Source organism: Heteronotia binoei, chromosome 11, assembly GCF_032191835.1.
Source record: "Heteronotia binoei isolate CCM8104 ecotype False Entrance Well chromosome 11, APGP_CSIRO_Hbin_v1, whole genome shotgun sequence".
Classification (NCBI taxonomy): domain Eukaryota; kingdom Metazoa; phylum Chordata; class Lepidosauria; order Squamata; family Gekkonidae; genus Heteronotia; species Heteronotia binoei.
In genome coordinates this window covers 72199623-72218910 of record NC_083233.1, presented here as the reverse complement: position 1 = coordinate 72218910, position 19288 = coordinate 72199623, and the positions used below count along the sequence as shown (strand labels likewise).

The 19288-nt window shown below is 48.7% G+C and overlaps 1 protein-coding gene across 1 annotated transcript in view; it reads right to left on the bottom strand.

Annotated features, from left to right (window-relative positions):
* The window catches only part of LOC132579464 (transmembrane protein 132D-like), a 781341-nt gene that overhangs the window by 211037 nt on the left and 551016 nt on the right, over window positions 1-19288 (bottom strand). Inside the window, exon 4 of the mRNA XM_060249844.1 lies at window positions 16120-16303. Within this exon, the coding sequence (XP_060105827.1) occupies window positions 16120-16303 (184 nt within the window). The remainder of the gene's footprint in view (window positions 1-16119; window positions 16304-19288) is intronic.

Here is a 19288-nt window from a genome sequence, read left to right as displayed (position 1 = left end):
TAGCTCACACTAACTCAGCTTAGAGGGAAAACTGCTCCCAACCCTATCCTAATTACAGCCTTAGTCTAGCAGATTTCCACATAAGAGACCTTTATGGAGCACACAGCTGACATAGTACCATTCTTTTAACAGTTTTTTAGCCTCCAGCTCACACACGTTCCTCTTAGCTCAGGGAAAATGACCTGAGTTACCTGTTTCTGGACAACCCCTCGTATTACACCCGGCAAGATCATTTTAGCTTCAGTCACGGTGAGAAACCGACTGCGCCACTGAAATGCCAGCTCATCGTAAGCGACTTGACATCTCTCAGTGAGGAAATGGGGGAAAGCTAGCCAGTAACCCACTTTTGCTAATGCTCGATGTAGAATGCTCACATTTCCGTGTGGTAATCGCTGGGATTATTTGGGTAAAAATGGTCTTAATGGATGCATAATGCTCCGAACATGTTTGAGAAAAAATGTTTTATGGGGAAATGACCCGCAGATAACGCATCGACAGCAACCATAACAATAAAAGGGTTGAAGTAGTGTGGGTTTTTTTAAAAACTACTCTTAGAAATGTATCACCGTTTTCGCACACAGCTTACCTCGCGGTCACAATCCTGTTCCCTCCGCAGCGTCTGCCGGATTTCCCACCATCTGCGCCGGAGTTACAGGAAGTGCCGCGGCTTTTGCGTAGCAAACGTAAACTGGGTTTTAGCGGTTTACGTTTGCTACGCAGAAGCCGCGGCACTTCCTGTAACTTCGGCGCAGATGGTGGGAAATCTGACCGGATGCTGCGGAGGGAACAGGATTGTAACTGCGAGGTAGGCTGTGTGCAAAAACGGTCTGTGTTAAGATTGACATCTACATTCTTCCATTTGCATGCTTCCCTAAAGTGGCTCCTGTTCTAGAACTTATGAATATACTGTGCTTGATAAAAACAAATATTTTTTTTAAAAAAAACCCAGCATCTCAGTAGCCCAACTGTCCGTTGCTAGATGATCAGAATTACTGTAAGCCTCTGACTGGACGGTTATGTAATAGTTCACCTAGGGTGGAAATGTCTTTCTAGCATTAGCTAAAGGTTAACTTGTACACCGAGGGATAAAACTTTTTAGATTCTTTGCTTCCCGTGGTATTTGCTTACTCAATTGACTCGCTAGGATATGATTTTGCAATTGTCTCTTAAAAACGGCAGAGCAAACAAAACTTCTGAGAGCGGCAGGGCTTGTTGCGGGGGGTGGGGGGGGTGGGGGCAGGAAGACTCAGGGCAATTTTCATTCCAACTTTTGAGTGCTGTTGAAGCGGGATGGGGGGAAAGAAAGATGGGGTTATAGGGTTCCCACTTCCAAGCGACACCTAGAGATTTCCTGCTATTACAGTTGAGCTCCAGACAGCCAAGTTTAGTTTCTTGATAAGAAGAGCCCTGCTGGATCAGCCCAGTGGTCCATCTAGTCCAGCATCCTGTCTCATCCAGTGGCCCATCAGTCCCTCTGGGGATCCAACAACAGGGCATAGAGGCTGAGGCCTTCATAAGAACATCAGAAGAGCCCTGCTGGATCAGCCCAGTGGTCCATCTAGTCCAGTATCCTCTTCTCACCCAGTGGCCAATCAGTCCCTCTGGGGATCCAACAACAGGGCACAGAGGCTGAGGCCTTCATAAGAACATCAGAAGAGCCCTGCTGGATCAGCCTAGTGGTCCATCTAGTCCAGCATCTTGTCTCACCCAGTGGCCCATCAGTCCCTCTGGGGATCCAACAACAGGGCACAGAGGCTGAGGCCTTCATAAGAACATCAGAAGAGCCTTGCTGGATCAGCCCAGTGGTCCATTTAGTCCAGCATCTTGTCTCACCCAGTGGCTAACCAAAATCCAACAGGTGCGGCATGTGCTACTTCTTGCACGGATGGTTCTCCAAACTGAGGAGACATAACATGTCATGCGAGCTTTTGCCTTAAGCATGGGTTCCAGAACAGCTGCACCTGTTGGATTTCGGACTGCTACCCAAGCAAGAAGTAGCACATTTATTGGTACTGCACATGTCTATCAACGAAAGGATACAGACAGTGGACTTTGGTACCATTAGAGCAATTGGAAATTGATTTGTATTTTGAGTTGTGCCGTATTCATGGACATTTGTAAGAATTTTGGTGAAGAATACATGAATAGGATATAAGAAATATCTGTGGAGCAATTATTTGCAATATATAAGTAGTGCAGTGGTTTATTTCAGTTGTTACTAATCAGTACACTGTGGTTTTCAGTTTTGCCAACCTCAATCAGTTCCCCTGGAGAAAAAGGCTGCTTTGGAGGGTGGACTCTGTGACATTATATCAAGCCAATGTCCTTTCCCCACCCTATGCTCCACCTCCAAATCTCCAGGCATTTCCCAGTATGGAGTTGGCAACCCTAGAGCCATTTCGGACCTTCATGAAAGGAATCAGTGCTTTGAATTGCACTTGGAAACAGACTGGAAGCCCGTCCCATTATTCCTTCCATTCCCCAGTTGGAACTGGATAATAACTGGACAAGCAGAACACCACTGGAACAGAGAAAAAGGCAGGGGAGAGGCTGAAATTACAGCCATTACGTCTCTCCTAAATGAATCCCCTCTTGCCAGCTCCACACAGGTTTAATTGGGGGTCGGATCCACATCCCAGCACCACATTAATTCGTAATGAGGTTAACTTTCGATTTGCGATGAGCGTCATGTAAGCAAACCTCCCCGCGCATTCACCGAAGGGGGTGGGGTGGGCGGGAAATCTTATCAATAGAACCCTGCCATAGAATAGAACGCAATGAATCCAAACAGGGATTTCGGCTGATAAAAGATTGAGAGAACAAAAGTTCCGCTTCTCTATAGGAAAAGAGAAAGCTCTTAATTTGGCTGGACAAGCGGCCGGCCTGGCCTCCTTTGCCAGGAACCTTAATTACCCTGGAAGGAAGGACGCCCATTGATCAAGCCTGGATTGTTAAAAGAGCCATCGGTGCCAAGATATTGTGAGCTATGTGGCCAGTTGTGTGGCTCAGGCAGTTAGAAAGCCCGGAGATTTTTTTTTTCTTTCAACAGGGAAAGAAGGAATAATGCTAGGATGATAATCACCCGATGGAATTGATTGGCGCTGGAAGAAACAGAGGAACTCTTTACACAGCTAGAAATTAAGGACTTGGCTGCTGTAGGATGCAATGACAGCCACCCTCATTAAAGGACTTTGGAAAGCAATTAGACACATTAATGGATGGAGGTATCTAGCAACACTTCTGAGAACCTCCAGGTTCTGAGGCTGCATACCTCTGTATTTGGGGGGGGGGGGAGCGCAGGGGATGTTGTTGCCTTCATGCCACACTAGTGAACATCCAAATGGATCTGTCTGGGCGCAGGTGGCCATGGGCATGGCCAGGTCTGCCAACAATGGGTTAGGGAATTCCAGAATATTTGGGGGGCACGGTTGCCAATCCCCGGGGGGGGCAGGGGATCCCCTCACTTCATGGTCATCAGAAAGCGAGTGGGCGGGGGAGGGAAATGTCTGCTGGGAACTTATGGAGACTTATTCCCATAGAAAATAATGGAGAATAGATCTGCGAGTATCAGGGTGTGTGTGGTTTTTTGAGGTAGAGGCACCAAATTTTCAGATCCAGTGCCTCTCCCCAAAATACCCCCCCGAGTTTCAAAAAGATTGGACCAGGGGGTCCAATTCTATGAGCCCCAAAAGAAGGTGGCCCTATCCTTCATTATATCCTATGGAAGGAAGGCATTTAAAAAGGTGTGCGGACCCTTTAAATGTGATGGCCAGAACTCCCTCTGGAGTTCAGTTATGCTTATCACAACCTTTCTTCTGGCAATGGGCATGGCCAGTTCTGCCAACGATGGGTTAGGGAATTCCAGAATATTTGGGGGTAGGGTTGCCATCCCCGGGGGGGGGGAGGGGATCCCCCAGTTTGGAGACCCTCCCCTCACTTCATGATCATCAGAAAGCAAGTGGGGGGGGGAGGAAAATGTCTGCTGGGAACTCTATTATTCCCTATGGAGACTTATTCCCATAGAAAATAATGGAGAATAGATCCGCGAGTATTGGGGTGTGTGTGTTTTTTTGAGGTAGAGGCACCAAATTTTCAGATCCAGTGCCTCTCCCCAAAATACCCCCCAAGTTTCAAAAAGATTGGACCAGGGGGTCCAATTCTATGAGCCCCAAAAGAAGGTGGCCCTATCTTTCATTATATCCTATGGAAGGATTTAGAAAGGTGTGCGGTCCCTTTAGATGTGATGGCCAGAACTCCCTCTGGAGTTCAGTTATGCTTGTCACAACCTTGCTCCTGGCTCCACTCCAGTGTCTCCTGACTCCACCCCCAAAGTCTCCTGGCTCCACCCCCGAAGTCCCCAGATATTTTTTGAATTGGACTTGGAAACCCTAGGGGGTTGGGGTTTGAGGAGGGGAGGGACCTCGGTGGGATATGATGGCATACAGCCCACCCTCGAAAGCAGCCATTTCCTCCAGGGGACTGGATCTCCGTTGTCTGGAGATCAGTTGTCATTCTGGGACATCTCCAGGCCGATCAGGAGGCTGACAACCCCTAGGCCTGGCTCACTGGCAGATCGCAAGCTTGGCACGCAAGAAGGCCAAGACTGGCATTTCTGGTTAAAAAAACGAAAGGGCTTTCATGCAGCAGATGGTGGCAGAGAAAGACCCATTTTGGCTTGGAAACAGGAAGAGCTGCTGCCACTTCGATAAGACTCAGTTGGATGGAATGTTATCTCAGGCAGCTTCAGAACTCTGGATGGGATGGAACCGCTGGTTGGATTCAGCGGGATTCTTAAGGATTTGCTAGAAAGATTTACACCACAGCTGGCCAAAAAGCTTGCCATTGGAATGGTTTGCATGACAAGGATGTGCCAGTTCATTGAAGGGTTTTTTTTTTAGAGAGTTGTGTTCAGTGCCTACATAGGACCACTGAGAGAGGCAGGGACACCTGGGGCCATTCACAATGGGCCAGTTTTGTCCTCACTGAAGAATAATTCCCTCAGATTTAGGAAGGGAGGAATAATGTAGTACATAGATAAAAAATGACAGATTTCCCCCTGATAGGGAAGTCAGCCTCCAGGTGGGACCTGGGGATCCCCTGGAATTACAGCTTATCTCCAGACTTCAGAGATCAGTTGCCCTGGAGAAAACAGATGCTTTGGAGGGTAGACTTGGTCTCCAGACCTCTCGCTATCTTCATCGCCCTCCTCTGGACCTGTTCCAGCCGGTCTATATCCTTCTTAAAATGTGGTGCCCGTTAAGACATAAGATCACATCTGTGCATTCGGGCAGTTTGGCTACTTCACTTTATGGCAATCTCTGCTCTTAACAGTCAAAGGCTTGGCGGAAGAGCCTGGTCTTACAAGCCCTGCAGAACTGAGAAAAATCCCACATGGCCCTCACATCTTCAGGAAGCTCATCCCACCAATGTGGAGTCTAGCAATCCCACCTCCAAGGGCTTTTTTTTTGTAGCAGGAATTCCTTTGCATATTAGGCCACACCTCTTTATGTAGCCAATCCTCCAGGAGCTTACAGAGCTCTTCTCACAGAGCCTACTGTAAGCTTCAGGAGGATTGGCTACATCAGGAGGGTGTGGCCTAATATGCAAAGGAACTCCTGCTACCCAAAAAAAGCCTTACTACTTCCCAATCCCCTGCCAGTAGCCGGGGAGAAGGGGGATTGAGCAATCCTGTCGCTCTAGGTGTGCCCTGAACCCCGCTCCTCCTTCATTCCATTTTACTAAGGGAAATTTAGGGAGGGACGGTGGCTCAGTGGTAGAGCATCTGCTTGGGAAGCAGAAGGTCCCAGGTTCAATCCCTGGCATCTCCAAAAAAAGTGTCCAGGCAAATAGGTGTGGAAAACCTCAGCTTGAGACCCTGGAGAGCTGCTGCCAGTCTGAGAAGACAATACTGACTTTGATGGACCAAAGGTCTGATTCAGTAATAAGGCAGCTTCATATGTTCAAATTTCTAAAATAAATTCTGGAATTGGAGTATCTATCATCTACTGAAGCTTTATGGCTGCTGAACTCATTCCGCTCTCCCCTTCCCAGGTGTTCTCAATGGGCACACTGGCTGACCAACACGAAACAGTGACTTCGATGCTGTCACAGGCATGAGTCCATCCAGATGTGTCGGCATTGTGTTTGACAGATGTGCCCATGAGAGTGCCAGAGTGGTGTAACGGTTAAAAGTGTCGGGCTAAGATCTGGGAAACCCAGGTTCGAATCTCTGCTTTGCTGTGGAAGCTTGCTTGGAGACCTTGCATCAGTAGCACACTCTCAGCCGACCTCACAGGGTTGCTGTGAAGGTGAAATGGAGGAGAGGAGAAGAATGTAAAGCCACTTTGGGCTCCCATCGGGGGAGAAAGGCAGGATGTAAATAAAGTGAATAAAATAAAATGAATAAAATACATGTGATTCTTCACAGTGGTATATTGCCACCTAAAGAAGATCATAGAGTTGGAAGGGAACCCCAGGGTCATCTAGTCCAACCCCCTGCACAATGCAGGGATTTCACAGATATCTCCCCCTACGTTTACAGGATCTTCATCGCTGTCAGATGGCCATCTAGCCTCTGTTTAAACCCTCTACGAATGCTGTGAATGATTTCTATAATTCATTTATAATCATTTCATAGAATCATAGAGTTGGAAGAGACCTCCAGGGTCATCTAGTCCAACCCCCTGCACAATGCAGGAAACTCACAAACACCTCCTTCTAAATTCACAGGATCCTCCTTGCTGTCAGATGGCCATCTAGCCTCTGTTTAAAAACCTCCAAGGAAGGAGAACCCACCACCTCCCAAGGAATCCTGTTCCACTGAGGAACCACTCTAATGGTCAGAAAGTTCTTCCTAACGTTGAGCTGGAAACGCTTCTGATTTAATTTCAATCCACTGGTTCTGGTCCTACCTTCTGAGGCCATAGAAAATAATTCTGCACTATCCTCTAGATGACAGCCCTTCAAGTACTTGAAGATGGTGATCATATCACCTCTCAGCCGCCTCCTCTCCAGGCTAGACATGCCCAGCTCCTTCAACCTTTCTCCATAGGACTTGGTCTTCAGACCCCTCACCATCTTCATTGCCCTCCTCTGGACCCGTTCCAGCTTGTCTGTATCCTTCTTAAAATGTGGTGCCCAAAACTGAACACAATGCTCCCGGTGAGGTCTTACCAGAGCGTGAAACCACCTTAACAAGATGAGCTCTTTTGCTCTGTTCTAACCATATGCACATTTGTAGCATGGAATAGGAATGAGTGGACTGAAAGCTGCAGCCAGTTGTGCATGCACAATGCAACATCTGGAATTTTTTTTTAAAAAAAATGAAACAATGGAGGATTCTGCGTGCTGGTTCTATTACACTAAGGAGACAAGGTACATCTGAACCCAAAGATCTGGGCAGGAATCCAGACAAAGAGAACTAGACGTAATTCAACAGGGCTTTTATGACACCAGACCCTCCCATCTGTGGCACAGACATTGGCAGAACTTGCAGAGAAACAGACAGAAAATGTACCCAATGCCATGCCAAGACATCCTCCAATTCAGAGAGATGAACCATTTGTCCTAAATGTTCATAGCAGGCAGTATTCATAATTCAGCCCTATCTCCAGTGTCTGGAAATGATTTATCTGAGCAGAACATTCCTTTGCAGACAGTAAATTCGACCCGAAAGTCCCCCACCTTGCTGTGTTTATCCACCCCTAAATGCTCCAGTGTCAAGTTTTATCACCAGCCAATTATTTTGGACAGGATCAGCCAAGAGCCGGAACATCAGAGTCGCTGCCATCTGGTTTCACCTTTGGAATCGGAATAATCCGCAGGTAAGAGGATGGACGGGGACGCGGACACGGATAAGGAGGGGCGAGCGGGCAGTGCAGAGAGCAGGAAATCGACTGAGTGGCAATTTTGCACAAGAAAATGAAATAGCAAAAAAAAACCCCAACAATCTTACACAAAGAGTGATCTGCTAAGCTAAACATGGTGGCACGTGGCCGCTCAGCAAGGATTCAATAAAATTCCTAAATTTTGCTGATTGCACGGTCATGTGGCTCAATCAGCCCCCCGAGGGAGTAGTTTTCCCAGCATCCTCAGCAGATTTGCCCGCTGCTCCAACCAGCCAGGAGGCAGGGCTGGATTAACAATTAGGCCAAGTAGGCACTGGCCTAGGGGCCCCCATGCCTGTAGGGGCCCTGGGCTGCTCCCCCCTGTTTCCCCCTCTGCTTGCAGCCCCCCTAACCTGCGTGTGCAGCCAGCAACTGAGCCGCTCTTTGCTCAACTTGCCTGGTGCAGCTGATGCTGGTGTCATCGCCAAGTTTGCCTCTCTCTGCCTCTCTCCTGCAGCTTTGCCCAAGGGGCTTTGGAGAAGGTGCCTGCAGGCTGCAGCGGGGGTCATCGGCAGCCACTCCAACTCAAATAATTTGCGAAGGGGCCCCCAAGATTTTGACTGCCTAAGGGCCTCCACAGGGTTTAATCTGCCCCTGCCAGGAGGGGCCTTTCCAAGAATCACAGAGTTGGAAGGGGGCCATCCCTTGGAAACACAAAGCTGTAGACCAGGGGTGGCCAACAGTAGCTTTCCAGATTTTTTTTGTCTACAACTCCCATCAGCCTCAGCCATCGGCCATGCTGGCTGGGGCTGATGGGAGTTGTAGTCAAAAAACATCTGGAGAGCTACCCTTGGCCACCCCTGGTCTATAGACAGATGGCTGCCACTCTCTGCAGACCTCCTGAGACACAGGGCTCTCCACCAATGTTCCCTCTAAGCTGCAGGGTCTTCTGAGTAAAAATTCTACTTTGTGAGTTACTGGTATTAAAGTTGTGAGCTACTGGCATTAATGTTGTGAACTACTGCATAAATTCTTGTGCCCTGGGGTCATTTTTCTGGAGCTAAGACAAAAATGTGTGAGCTAGAGGCTAAAAATCTGTGAGCTAGCTCATGCCAATTCATCAGAGGGAACACTGCTCCCCACCCCTGAATTTTTAAATTGCTTTTACTGTTTCTAAGTTGTTCTGAATGTTCATCTGAAATAGACCCTCCTATAACTTCAGCCTGGGATTGCCCAGCCTTTTTGAGCCTTCCGAATTCTGACATCATAGCGTGGTGGGTGCAATCACAAAATGGTGGCCACAGGAGGTGGAGCAAATCACAAAATGGCTGCCATCGGAAGCGGATCCAACCACAAAATGTCAGAGAGCAGGGCTACATATAAGTCTAACAGTGACTTCTTCAACAGTTCAGGTAGAAGCTCTTTTAAATAGGATGCCTTTAAATCTGCACAACCAATCAGAAGCCGTGCTGGGTTAAAAACCCCACCTACTTTCTAAAAGTACTTGGAGAGCACCAGGAAAGGTGTTGGTGGGAGCCACGGAGCCCATGCTGTAACCATGACCCCGGAAACTCCATCACCAGCTCCAATCACTTGCTACTAAATGTTGTGGCACACCACATTTAGCACAGCTCAGTGATGTGGGCCTAGGATGTTCCCTACATCCCATCCGGTCAGTAAATCGCAGAGTTTGAGGTTCATTTATCAGGCAGCCAAGACTGACAAAACCCACCCAATTATGCCTCCGACATTGTTGAAGGCCCACCAAGGTCAAGGGAAACCAATATGCTGCCAGCGTCCTGCAGTTATGGTTGTTAAACCTCAGGTGGCGCTAATGCCTGCTATTACAACTGATCACCAGAGGACCAAGATCAGTTCCCCTGGAGAAAATGGCTGCTTTGGAGGGTGGACTCTGGCATTATACACTCCTGAGGTCCTTCCCCTCCCCAAAACCCTTCCTCTCCAGGCTCCACCCCTGCAAATCTCCAGGTAGTTCCCAGCCCAGAGCTGAGAACCTCTCTGAAGTCCCTATGGAATTTAGGAGGATCAGGCAAAACCGAGTAAGAACCACAGTTTGAAATTGTTGGTAAACAATGGAAAACTGTGTTGCACAGTAATACTATGGCCGATTTCACGCTCACCTTAGAGCGCTGTCACATTCCTCTTCTCAGCGCAGCGTCCTTCGGATTCCCCACTATCTGCTCCGGGGCTGCAGCAAATATTGCGGGTTTTGCGCGGCAAACGGAAACTGGGTTTTAGCGGTTTCCGTTTGCTGCGTGAAAACCGTGATGTTTGCTGCAGCCCTGGAGCAGATAGTGGGGAATCCGCTGAGAAGAGGAAGGTGACAGCAGCGTAAGGTGAGTGCGAAATTGGACGATGTCGATAAGGAACAACTATGACGACAATTACTGTGTCCAACCTCTAGCATACGTTAATAAAGAAAATAAATGTAGTTATCAAAGATTTCAGGTTTTCACGGCTGGCAACAGCATCAAGGTTTGTAGAATCTTTCAGGCTCAAGTGCCGTGTTCTACTGGAGAAAGTTTTTCTTCCAGACGTTTCGTTCTCAGCTGCGGAGAACATCCTCAGTGGTGTTGCAGCCGGAGCAGGCGCTCTGACCTTCTTGGCTGCTGTGCATTGAGTGACCTGCTCCGGCTACAACGCCACTGAGGACGTTCTCCGTGTCACGGGCTGGGGCCGGGTCAGGCAAAGTCCAGGGGCAGTCCAAGGTCTGTAGCAGGTGAGCAAAGAGGGTCCAAAGCGCCAAAACCGAATCACAGTCCAGGTATCGCAGGTCAGAGGTTCAGAAGCCGAAGTCAGGGGGTCCAGAAGTCAAAGCCGAAGTCAGGGAGTCCAGAAGCCAAAGTCAAAAGCCAAAATGGATGCTAGAACGTCAGGTAAGTGACTAGTTGCTTCCACAAAGCCTCCTCCCAAAGCCCACAGCTATATAGCCCTCTGCTGTCTGTTGCCCATTTGGGCTAATTGCTGGCTCAGAGAGGCAGCCAGGATCCTGCTGAGACTCAAGCATCCTCACTCCTAGAAGGGCCAGAATCCTTTCAAAACTCAGGGCTCAGGGAGCGTCTTGCTCGTGAGCATGCCGCCCTCCTCCGATCCCTGAGGTCCTGACGAAGGCGGTCATGCACACGAGCCACCCGAGAGGGCGAGGCAGGGGGGCTTGGATCTTCTCCAGCAGGAGGCAGGGGCACTGGTGCAGGTGGCAGGGGCACAGTTTCTTCTGCAGGCTCAGCTTCTTCTGCAGGGTCCCCAGCACCCATGACACTCCGCAGCTGAGAACAAAACCTCTGGAAGAAAAACTTTCTCCAGTAGAACACGGCACTTGAGCCCGAAAGATTCTACAAACCTTAATAAATGTAGTTGACGAATAAGCACTGTCCATAACAAATAACGTCCATAAACAATATCAATGCACAGTCCAAGTACTATTCCAAAATTATCCTGAAGTGGATCATTGAAAAATAACAAAGCAATGGATGCTGCAGCCGAATCAAGAAGCTCAGGACCATTTCGGTAAAGGCACCTTCTTCAACTTTTAGGCTCCATCTGCAGCCATTACAATCATGAATATCTGTTGGCTATGGAAGCCCCAGTCTACAAAGTGAGAAGCAATTCCAGCTACAAAGCGTTTGCACTATGTCTACTTGAATGAATGAATAGGTCTACTTGAATGGAGAGTGCCTCTTTGACAGCTATATTTAGTTTCTTTATTATAGTATACTAGAGGTTGGAGACACAAATCGTTGTCATCATTGTTCCATATTGACATAACATTTAGGAGGATGTCATGGCCCAGGGAACCCTTCCCTTTACAGTTAGAGTAGCTTGGTCCCCTCTGGCCGCCAGCGGGGAATCGGAGTGGGTGAGGCTGCAACATGCAGGTTGGGAAACTCCTGGAGATGTGGAGATAGAGCCTGAGGAAGACAGGGACCTCAGTGAAGGACAATGCCATACAGTCCACCTTCCAAAGCAGGGGTGGCCAAACTTGTTTAACGTAAGAGCCACATAGACTAAATGTCAGATGTCTGAGAGCTGGAAAACATGAATGTCAGATTCTGAGAGAAGGAAGGAAGGAAGGAAGGAAGGAAGGAAGGAAGGAAGGAAGGAAGGAAGGAAGGAAGGAAGGAAGGAAGGAAGGAAGGAAGGAAGGAAGGAAGGAAGGAAGGAAGGAAGGAAGGAAGGAAGGAAGGAAGGAAGGAAGGAAAATAGATGGGGAGAGAGAGGTAGAAAGAAAGCAACTTTAACTTTCAATGCTGGCTTGGCAAAATGATTTAAAGAGCGAAAAGCCTTCTCCAAGCTGTTTGACAGGGTGGTAGGGCAGGGGCTCCGAAAGGCACACAAGATGTGTGAAAGAGACACATGTTGCTCCCGCGTCACAGTTTGGTAACCCCGGTTCCAAAGCATCCATTTTTTCCAGGGGAACTGACCTCTGTGGTCTGGAGATGAGCTATACCGTAATTCTGGGGGACTCTCAGGTCCCACCTGGGACTGGCATCCTTATTTGCTGTCCTGATTGGTCGGATACAACAAACAATCAAATATAGATCCCAAGGTTTCCGGTTCCAGCCCCGGCACCTCCTGCCAATGGAACGTCAGATGGAATTCTGCAGATTCTGAACGGAGGTGGCCATTGCAGGTGTATTGTGTGGTACGGCTCATGATGAAACAGGAGAGTTTTTTTTAAAAAGGCAATTTGAAAAGGATAGCAATAAAAGAGAAATACAATAGCGTTTGGTGTCATAAAGCACCAAGGCAACATCCAAGCAGCTCTAAAGTTGGTAGGTTACAGTAATGGCCCTTATCAGCTCCGTGAAGTGCACAAACCCTTCTCCAACCTTGACTAATGGCATAATAATTAACTGCCTGTCACTAGGCAACCACACAGCTTCTATTATCCCCCCCTCCCTAAACACTCAGAGATTGATTTTTTTGCATATCTCTCCCCCCCCACTCCTTTGAAGGCTAACTAATAACATGTGTCAATATTTTCTAATAAATGGGTCTGGGAGCAAGCTCTGGGCGGCTAAAACCTTGGAAGGTTATAGACCTCCTTCCACCAGCACAGTAATTTGGGACAGAGAAAACCCACACGTAAGGCATTGTTTCCCGAGGGATGAGGAGCGCCCAATTGTCTTCTCAAATGGGTCTGAGGTCAAAGGACACTGCCTGTTTTGTAATGAAATGCCCTCATCTCCCCCTGATTACAAGTTCTCCTTTCAGGCAACTCAAAGTAGAAGGCGGATTTGATTTTATAATAGGGGCTTCCCATCTCTCCAACACTTCTGAAGCTGCTAAGCGGAGCGATGCGTGCTGTTTCCCTGCTGTCTGCTCTTTATCTCAATGGCTCCCAGGGAAAACATAGGAGCAGAGTTGGAAGGAGGTACGCAGGCCATCTAGTCCAACCCCTTTCTCTAGGCACAATCAGCCTAAAGCATTCCTGACAAGTGTTTATCCAGCTGTTGCCTGAAGACTGCCAATGAGGGGGAACTCACCACCTCTCTAGGCAGACAACTGCTGAACTACTCTTACTGTTAAAAAAAGAGAGCCTAATATCTAGCTCAGGGGTGTCAAACATGCGGCCCAGGGGCCAAATCAGGCCCCCGGAGGGCTCCTATCAGGCCCCTGAACAACTGGCTGTCATCTGCTTCTTTTTCCCTCTCTCTTGCTTCCCTTTGTATAATAGCTTGCTTTGCAAGTCTTACTCCATTGCTCAGGAGCTACAGAGCAAAGCGTCTATTTTCTCCATTGGCTGAGGCTCCACCCTTGGGGAGGAAGGGGGAAAGACAGCGCTTGCTTTGCCAGGCTCTCTTCATCACACAGCAGAGCTACTGAGCCAAGCCTCTCTTCCTTCTATTGGCTGAGGCTCCTCCCCCTCCTGGTCCCCCGAGGAAGGAAAGGAAGGCTTCCTTTGCCCAGTTCCCCATGGGAGGGATACAAAGAAAGCACCTCTAAGTTCAACAAGTGCTAATGTTTTAAACTTTTAAAAAAAGGTTTTTTAAAAAAAGAAAAATCTTCAATTGTGTTTGTCTGTGTCCTTTATAAAGTTTATATCTCTGCAGCCTAATATTAAATAGGTACACACATGGCCTCACCCGACATGGCCTGGCCCAACAAGGTCTCATCTAAGTCCAATCCGGCCCTCGTAACAAATGAGTTTGACACTCTTGATCGAGCTGATTGATACCTTTCTGCCCGTAATTTAAACCCATCACTGAGAGACCTAATGCTTTGCATGGATTTTCAAGAAGCCCTGTGGCGCACAGTGGTCAGCTGCAGTACTGCAGTCCAAGCTCTGCTCACGATTGATACCTTTCTGCCCGTAATTTAAACCCATCACTGAGAGACCTAATGCTTTGCATGGATTTTCAAGAAGCCCTGTGGCGCACAGTGGTCAGCTGCAGTACTGCAGTCCAAGCTCTGCTCACGACCTGAGTTCGATCCTGATGGAAGCTGAGTTCAGGTAGCCGGCTCAAGGTTGACTCAGTCTTCCATCCTTCCATAAAATAAGTACCCAGCTTGTTTTTTGGGGGGAAAGTGTAGATGACTGGGGAAGGCAATGGCAAACCACCCTGTAAAAAGGTCTGCCAAGAAAACCTTATGATATGACATTGCCCCATAGTTTGGTAACAACTCAGTGCTTGCAGAGGGGACTACCTTTACCTTTGTTAGCAGGGCTGGCGCATGGGAGTAGGCAAATCAGGCGACTGCGCAGGGTGCCAGCTCCCAGCTGGGGTGAGGGGCGGGTGCCCCCTCCCCACTTGCACCATCCCTGAGCCTCCAGCTCACTTCCCCTCCCCAGCGCCCTCCGAACTCAGAGAGCGCTGAGGAGGGAAGCACCGAGTGTTCTTTCTCAGCTTTAAGGGGTTGGAGGAGCTCCCCTGCCCCCTCAGAGATTAGAAAGAATGGCAGAGAGTGCTGGGGAGGGGACGCGCCGGGTGCCTGGCGTGATGACATCACCGTTGGATGACATCATCACACCGTGCATGTGCACTTTAACGTGCACAATAAGTTTACTCTTGGGGATTTGGGGGTGGGCGAGTGTGTGTTGGGGTTTTGCCTTGGGCGACAGAAACCCACATGCCTTGGCCGTTTGTTAGTTCTCATAATGAGAGCTAGTTTGGTGTAGTGGCTAAGTGTGCGGACTCTTCTCTGGGAGAACCGGGTTGGATCCCCCACTCTTCTACTCGCAGCTGCTGGAATGGCCTTGGGTCAGCCATAGCTCTGGCAGAGGTTGTCCTTGAAAGGGCAGCTTCTGGGAGAGCTCTCTCAGCCCCACCTACCTCACAGGGGGGAGAAGATATAGGAGACTGTAAGCCGCTCTGCGTCTCTGATTCAGAGAGAAGGGCGGGGTATACATCTGCAGTCGTCTTCTTCTTAATCTGTTGGTAGACTGCCCCACATAGAACCGATGGAAGAGTATTTAAAATTTCCTGAACGTAGAAATGTAGCAGGCAAAAGAATGGTTCTAGCCTAGTTTTCTACTTGAGATGCTAGCTTTTGATAAGCAGCGATTCCCCTCCCCCCACCAGACTTTTTCTAAAAAAAAAAAAAGCCCTACTGAAGAGCAGGGGTAGAATTCTAGCAGGAGCTCCTTTGCATATTAGGCCACACACCCCTGATGTAGCCAATCCTCCAAGAGCTTACAAGGCTTTTTTTTTGTAAGCTCTTGGAGGATTGGCTGTATCGGGGAGGTGTGGCCTAATATGCAAAGGAGCTCCTGCTAGAATTCTACCCCTGCTGAAGAGTAAAAGGAAAAGCCTCTCCTGGGAGTTGGAAACCCCATAGGAAGGAAGGGAAGAACAGGACTTGTAGGTCAGAGCAGGCATGTTCTGCCACACCTAGGGCTGCCAACTCCCCGGTCCGGGTGGGGCTTCTCCTGTCCGGGAGGTTCCCCACCCTCTGGCCCACATTGGGCCGGCGGGGGGAACCTCCCCCAAAGTTGTCGGCACGATGACATCACCTGGAAGTGATGTCATCGTGCCAGTGACATCACGCAGCAGCCACTCTAGACGTTTCCAGGAAAACTCTATGGCTTTCCCAGACACTCTAGCCATTTGGGAGGGGAAACTCTATGGTACAAGAGAGTCCCCCACCAGAGGCTGCGAGGGACTTGGCAACCCTAGCCACATCTTATGCAGTCTAAATTATGGCCTGCATAGTTCAAAAATCTTAGAAAAGATTGTTCGAGAAAATTCCAGCCCAACACGCCTCCAAACAGAATTGAAACGTTTGCCTGTCAAGAATATTCCAAACGCAGATCACGAAGAGCTTCTCTTACCATAGCCAAGGGAAGAACACCGACCAGCTCCTTCTGGCTTATGTAGATTTTGGAGATACCGAGGTCAGACGTTCTACCTCCGGGATATTCCACTTGCCACGTAATAAGCTGGGTCTCTGGCAGGTCACTAAGTTCTTCAATTTCAAAACTGATTTGCATGATCTCAGAAGGGGGGGCGTCCGTGCTGGAGGAACAGGAAGGAAGAATTAGAATGGGGAGCATCAAATTTAGTTGCAAACTTTATATCCCACCGTTCAGAACATCATAGAACTGGGGTCCCCGACGTTTTCGAGCCTACGGGCACCTTTGAAATCCTGACACTGGCACACCCACAAAATGGCTGACACAGAAGGTGGAGCCAAGCATGAAATGACTGCCAGAGGGGGTGGTGCCACACACACACACATACACAGGAAGCCTAAGTGTAGGGGAGAAGAGGGTGATTAAAAATACACTGAAAGAGAAGAAGAGAGACGAAAACGAACACTGTGGTGGCAAGTGCCTCTGAGACAATGTCATTTTAATCTGCATAGCCAATCAGATCTCTAGTGGCTAAGTCTGGTGTGGAGAGCCACTTTGGTGTAGTGGTGAAGTGTGTGGGCTCTTATCCGGGAGAACCGGGTTTGATTCTCCACTCCTCCACTTGCAGCTGCTGGCATGGCCTTGGGTTAGCCAGAGGCAGAGGTTGTCCTTGAAAGGGCAGCTGCTGTGAGAGCCCTCTCAGCCCCACCCACCTCACAGGGTGACTGTTGTGGGGGGAGGAGACATAGGAGATTGTAAGCCGCTCTGAGTTTCTGATTCAGGGAGAAGGGCAGGGTATAAATCTGCAATTCTTCTTCTTCTAACCAGAAGCCTTGCTTTGCAAGACCCTCACCCACTTTCTAAAAACAATTGGTAGGCACCAGGAAAGGCGTCAGTGGGCATGGAGAGTGGCCAGCCAGCTAGCCAGCCAGCCAGCCAGCCAGCCACCAGAGGCTTTGCCACACCCCCAGCAGCCCCCATTAACCCCTGGAGAAGCCCATGACACCCTGTCTCCACTTCTTATGTGATTTTGGGCAGCGGGTGGCTTGCTGGCCTTTTGACTGGTAGCCAAGGAGAGCCCCAGGTGAGTGAAGCCTGCTTGGGCTGGCTGGATCTCTAGACAACCCAAGCAGGCTTTGCTCACCCAGGGCTCTCCTTTCTTGCATGGGGTTGCTTTTGGCTGGTGGGGGGCATATGCTAATGAGTTATGCTAATGCGTTCCATCACCTATTTTTCTACAAAACAACCCCTGTATATATATCTCTGATTCATCACCCTTTGTCTACACACATAGGTATACATGCACACGCACACAAAACACCTCAGGGCCAATAAGATTTCCAGAGTCTACCTTTTCAAGAGGCAAAGTTCCATTGGTCAGATCGATGTAAGATTGAGCCCTTGTATTAGTGATCTCTACTTGTACCTGACAACTGGAGTTTTGACACTTGACTCCTTATACCCTGGGAATCTTGTTGCTCTAAAGTGCCACTGGACTCAAATCCAGGCACTTTCACACCTGTTGAATAATGCACTTTTGCAACCGGATTTTACTGTGAGAAACAGCAACCCCGCCTTGCAAACAGTCTCTATAGTGCATTAAAAGTGGATCGAGAGTGCATTATTCAATCTACTACCGAATAATGTTGCTTGCCCTTCCGAACCAAAGGGGCATCCATGCATGCAGAATGATTCCCGTTCAATGCATTTTAGCACTTTCACACAGTAAAAACCAGTTGCAAAGCGGATTGAAAGTACATTATTCAGTGTGTGCAAAAGTGCCCTGAGCAGGGGTGGCCAAACTGTGGCTCGGGAGCCACGTGTGGCTCTTTCACACACATTGTGTGGCTCTTGAAGCCCCCACAACTCCATCAGGTTGGAGAAGGCACTGGTCTCTTTAAATCACTTCTCTTTAAATCACATATAACCAGAGGTCATTTTATAGGAAAATGGGTGGTGGAGCTCATCCAGGGATTGTTATACAGCTGTACCTACTATTCAATGGCTAAGGAGGTGGAACTCTCAGAAAGGTTCAGGAGCTGTGCTCCTGTGAGCTCCCACTGAATCCGAGGTCTGCATATCATACTTGCTTGGTTTGGCTTGGTTCTATTAAAATCATAAAACATTCGGCTTGGAGAATGTATTTAAAGTTAAAGTTGCTTTCTTTCCACTCCCTTCCTCCTCACTCCCTGCCTTGCAGCTCTTAAACATCTGACGTTCCTGTCTCCTGGCTCTCAAACATTGGAGGTTCATGTCTTGTAGCTCTCGATCATCTGAATCATCTGACATTTGTTCTATGTGGCTCTTACATTAAGCAAGTGCGGCCACCCCTGGCCGAGAGTAACAGCCTTCGACATCCCTTGAAGTCGCCGAACTTGGAAGGGTTTAGCCCTTCTCAGGACCGCTCTGTACCAACTGGAATGGGACAGAGCAGATTGAAGTATGATCCTGGTGATGCGAACCCTTTCCCTGTGCCGTTTGGCATGGACTGGGCACCTGGTTCCAACTGCCTTGTGACCCATGCAAAGCAGCTAGCAGCGCTCAGTGACAATGCCAGTACAATACCCCCAAAGCTATGGATCCCTGGCACGCAAACCAAGCACGTGTAGCTACTTTGCATGCATCGCAGCACGGCTGAAATGAGATGCTGAGCCCATGCAAAGCCACCCAGGGAAGCGATTGCATTGCCGGCAGCATCGTGTTTAAATCGGTCTTTACACAGCGACGAAAGCAAGACATTCAGCTACATCCCAGGGTTGGAAACCACAAGCCCTTGTTAGAAATCTAAACAAACAACAAGAAAATAAGAATCGGCATGAGCTGCCGAGCAGCAGGTAGAAATTGGAGAACAGCAATGACAATTGGGATAATTTGCTTTTTAAATAAAGAAACTCTATTATAACCGTTTTCAGGCCAAAGCAATAACAAATGGAACAGCTGCACAGCAATCTTTTCAGTCCGTGCAGCAAACATTCCGTCTCGCTGCTGAGCTAGTACGGGTGTCTGCACTGTTGAAGGCCGACCATCAGACTACAGAGTTGGCACTCAGATAACCTCGTTGATGCCCCACCATCTCACCCAGCCACTATGTCCCACCAGGAAGAAGGTGGTTACCGAATTTTGGAGGTTCAGCTATTCCCATTCCAAT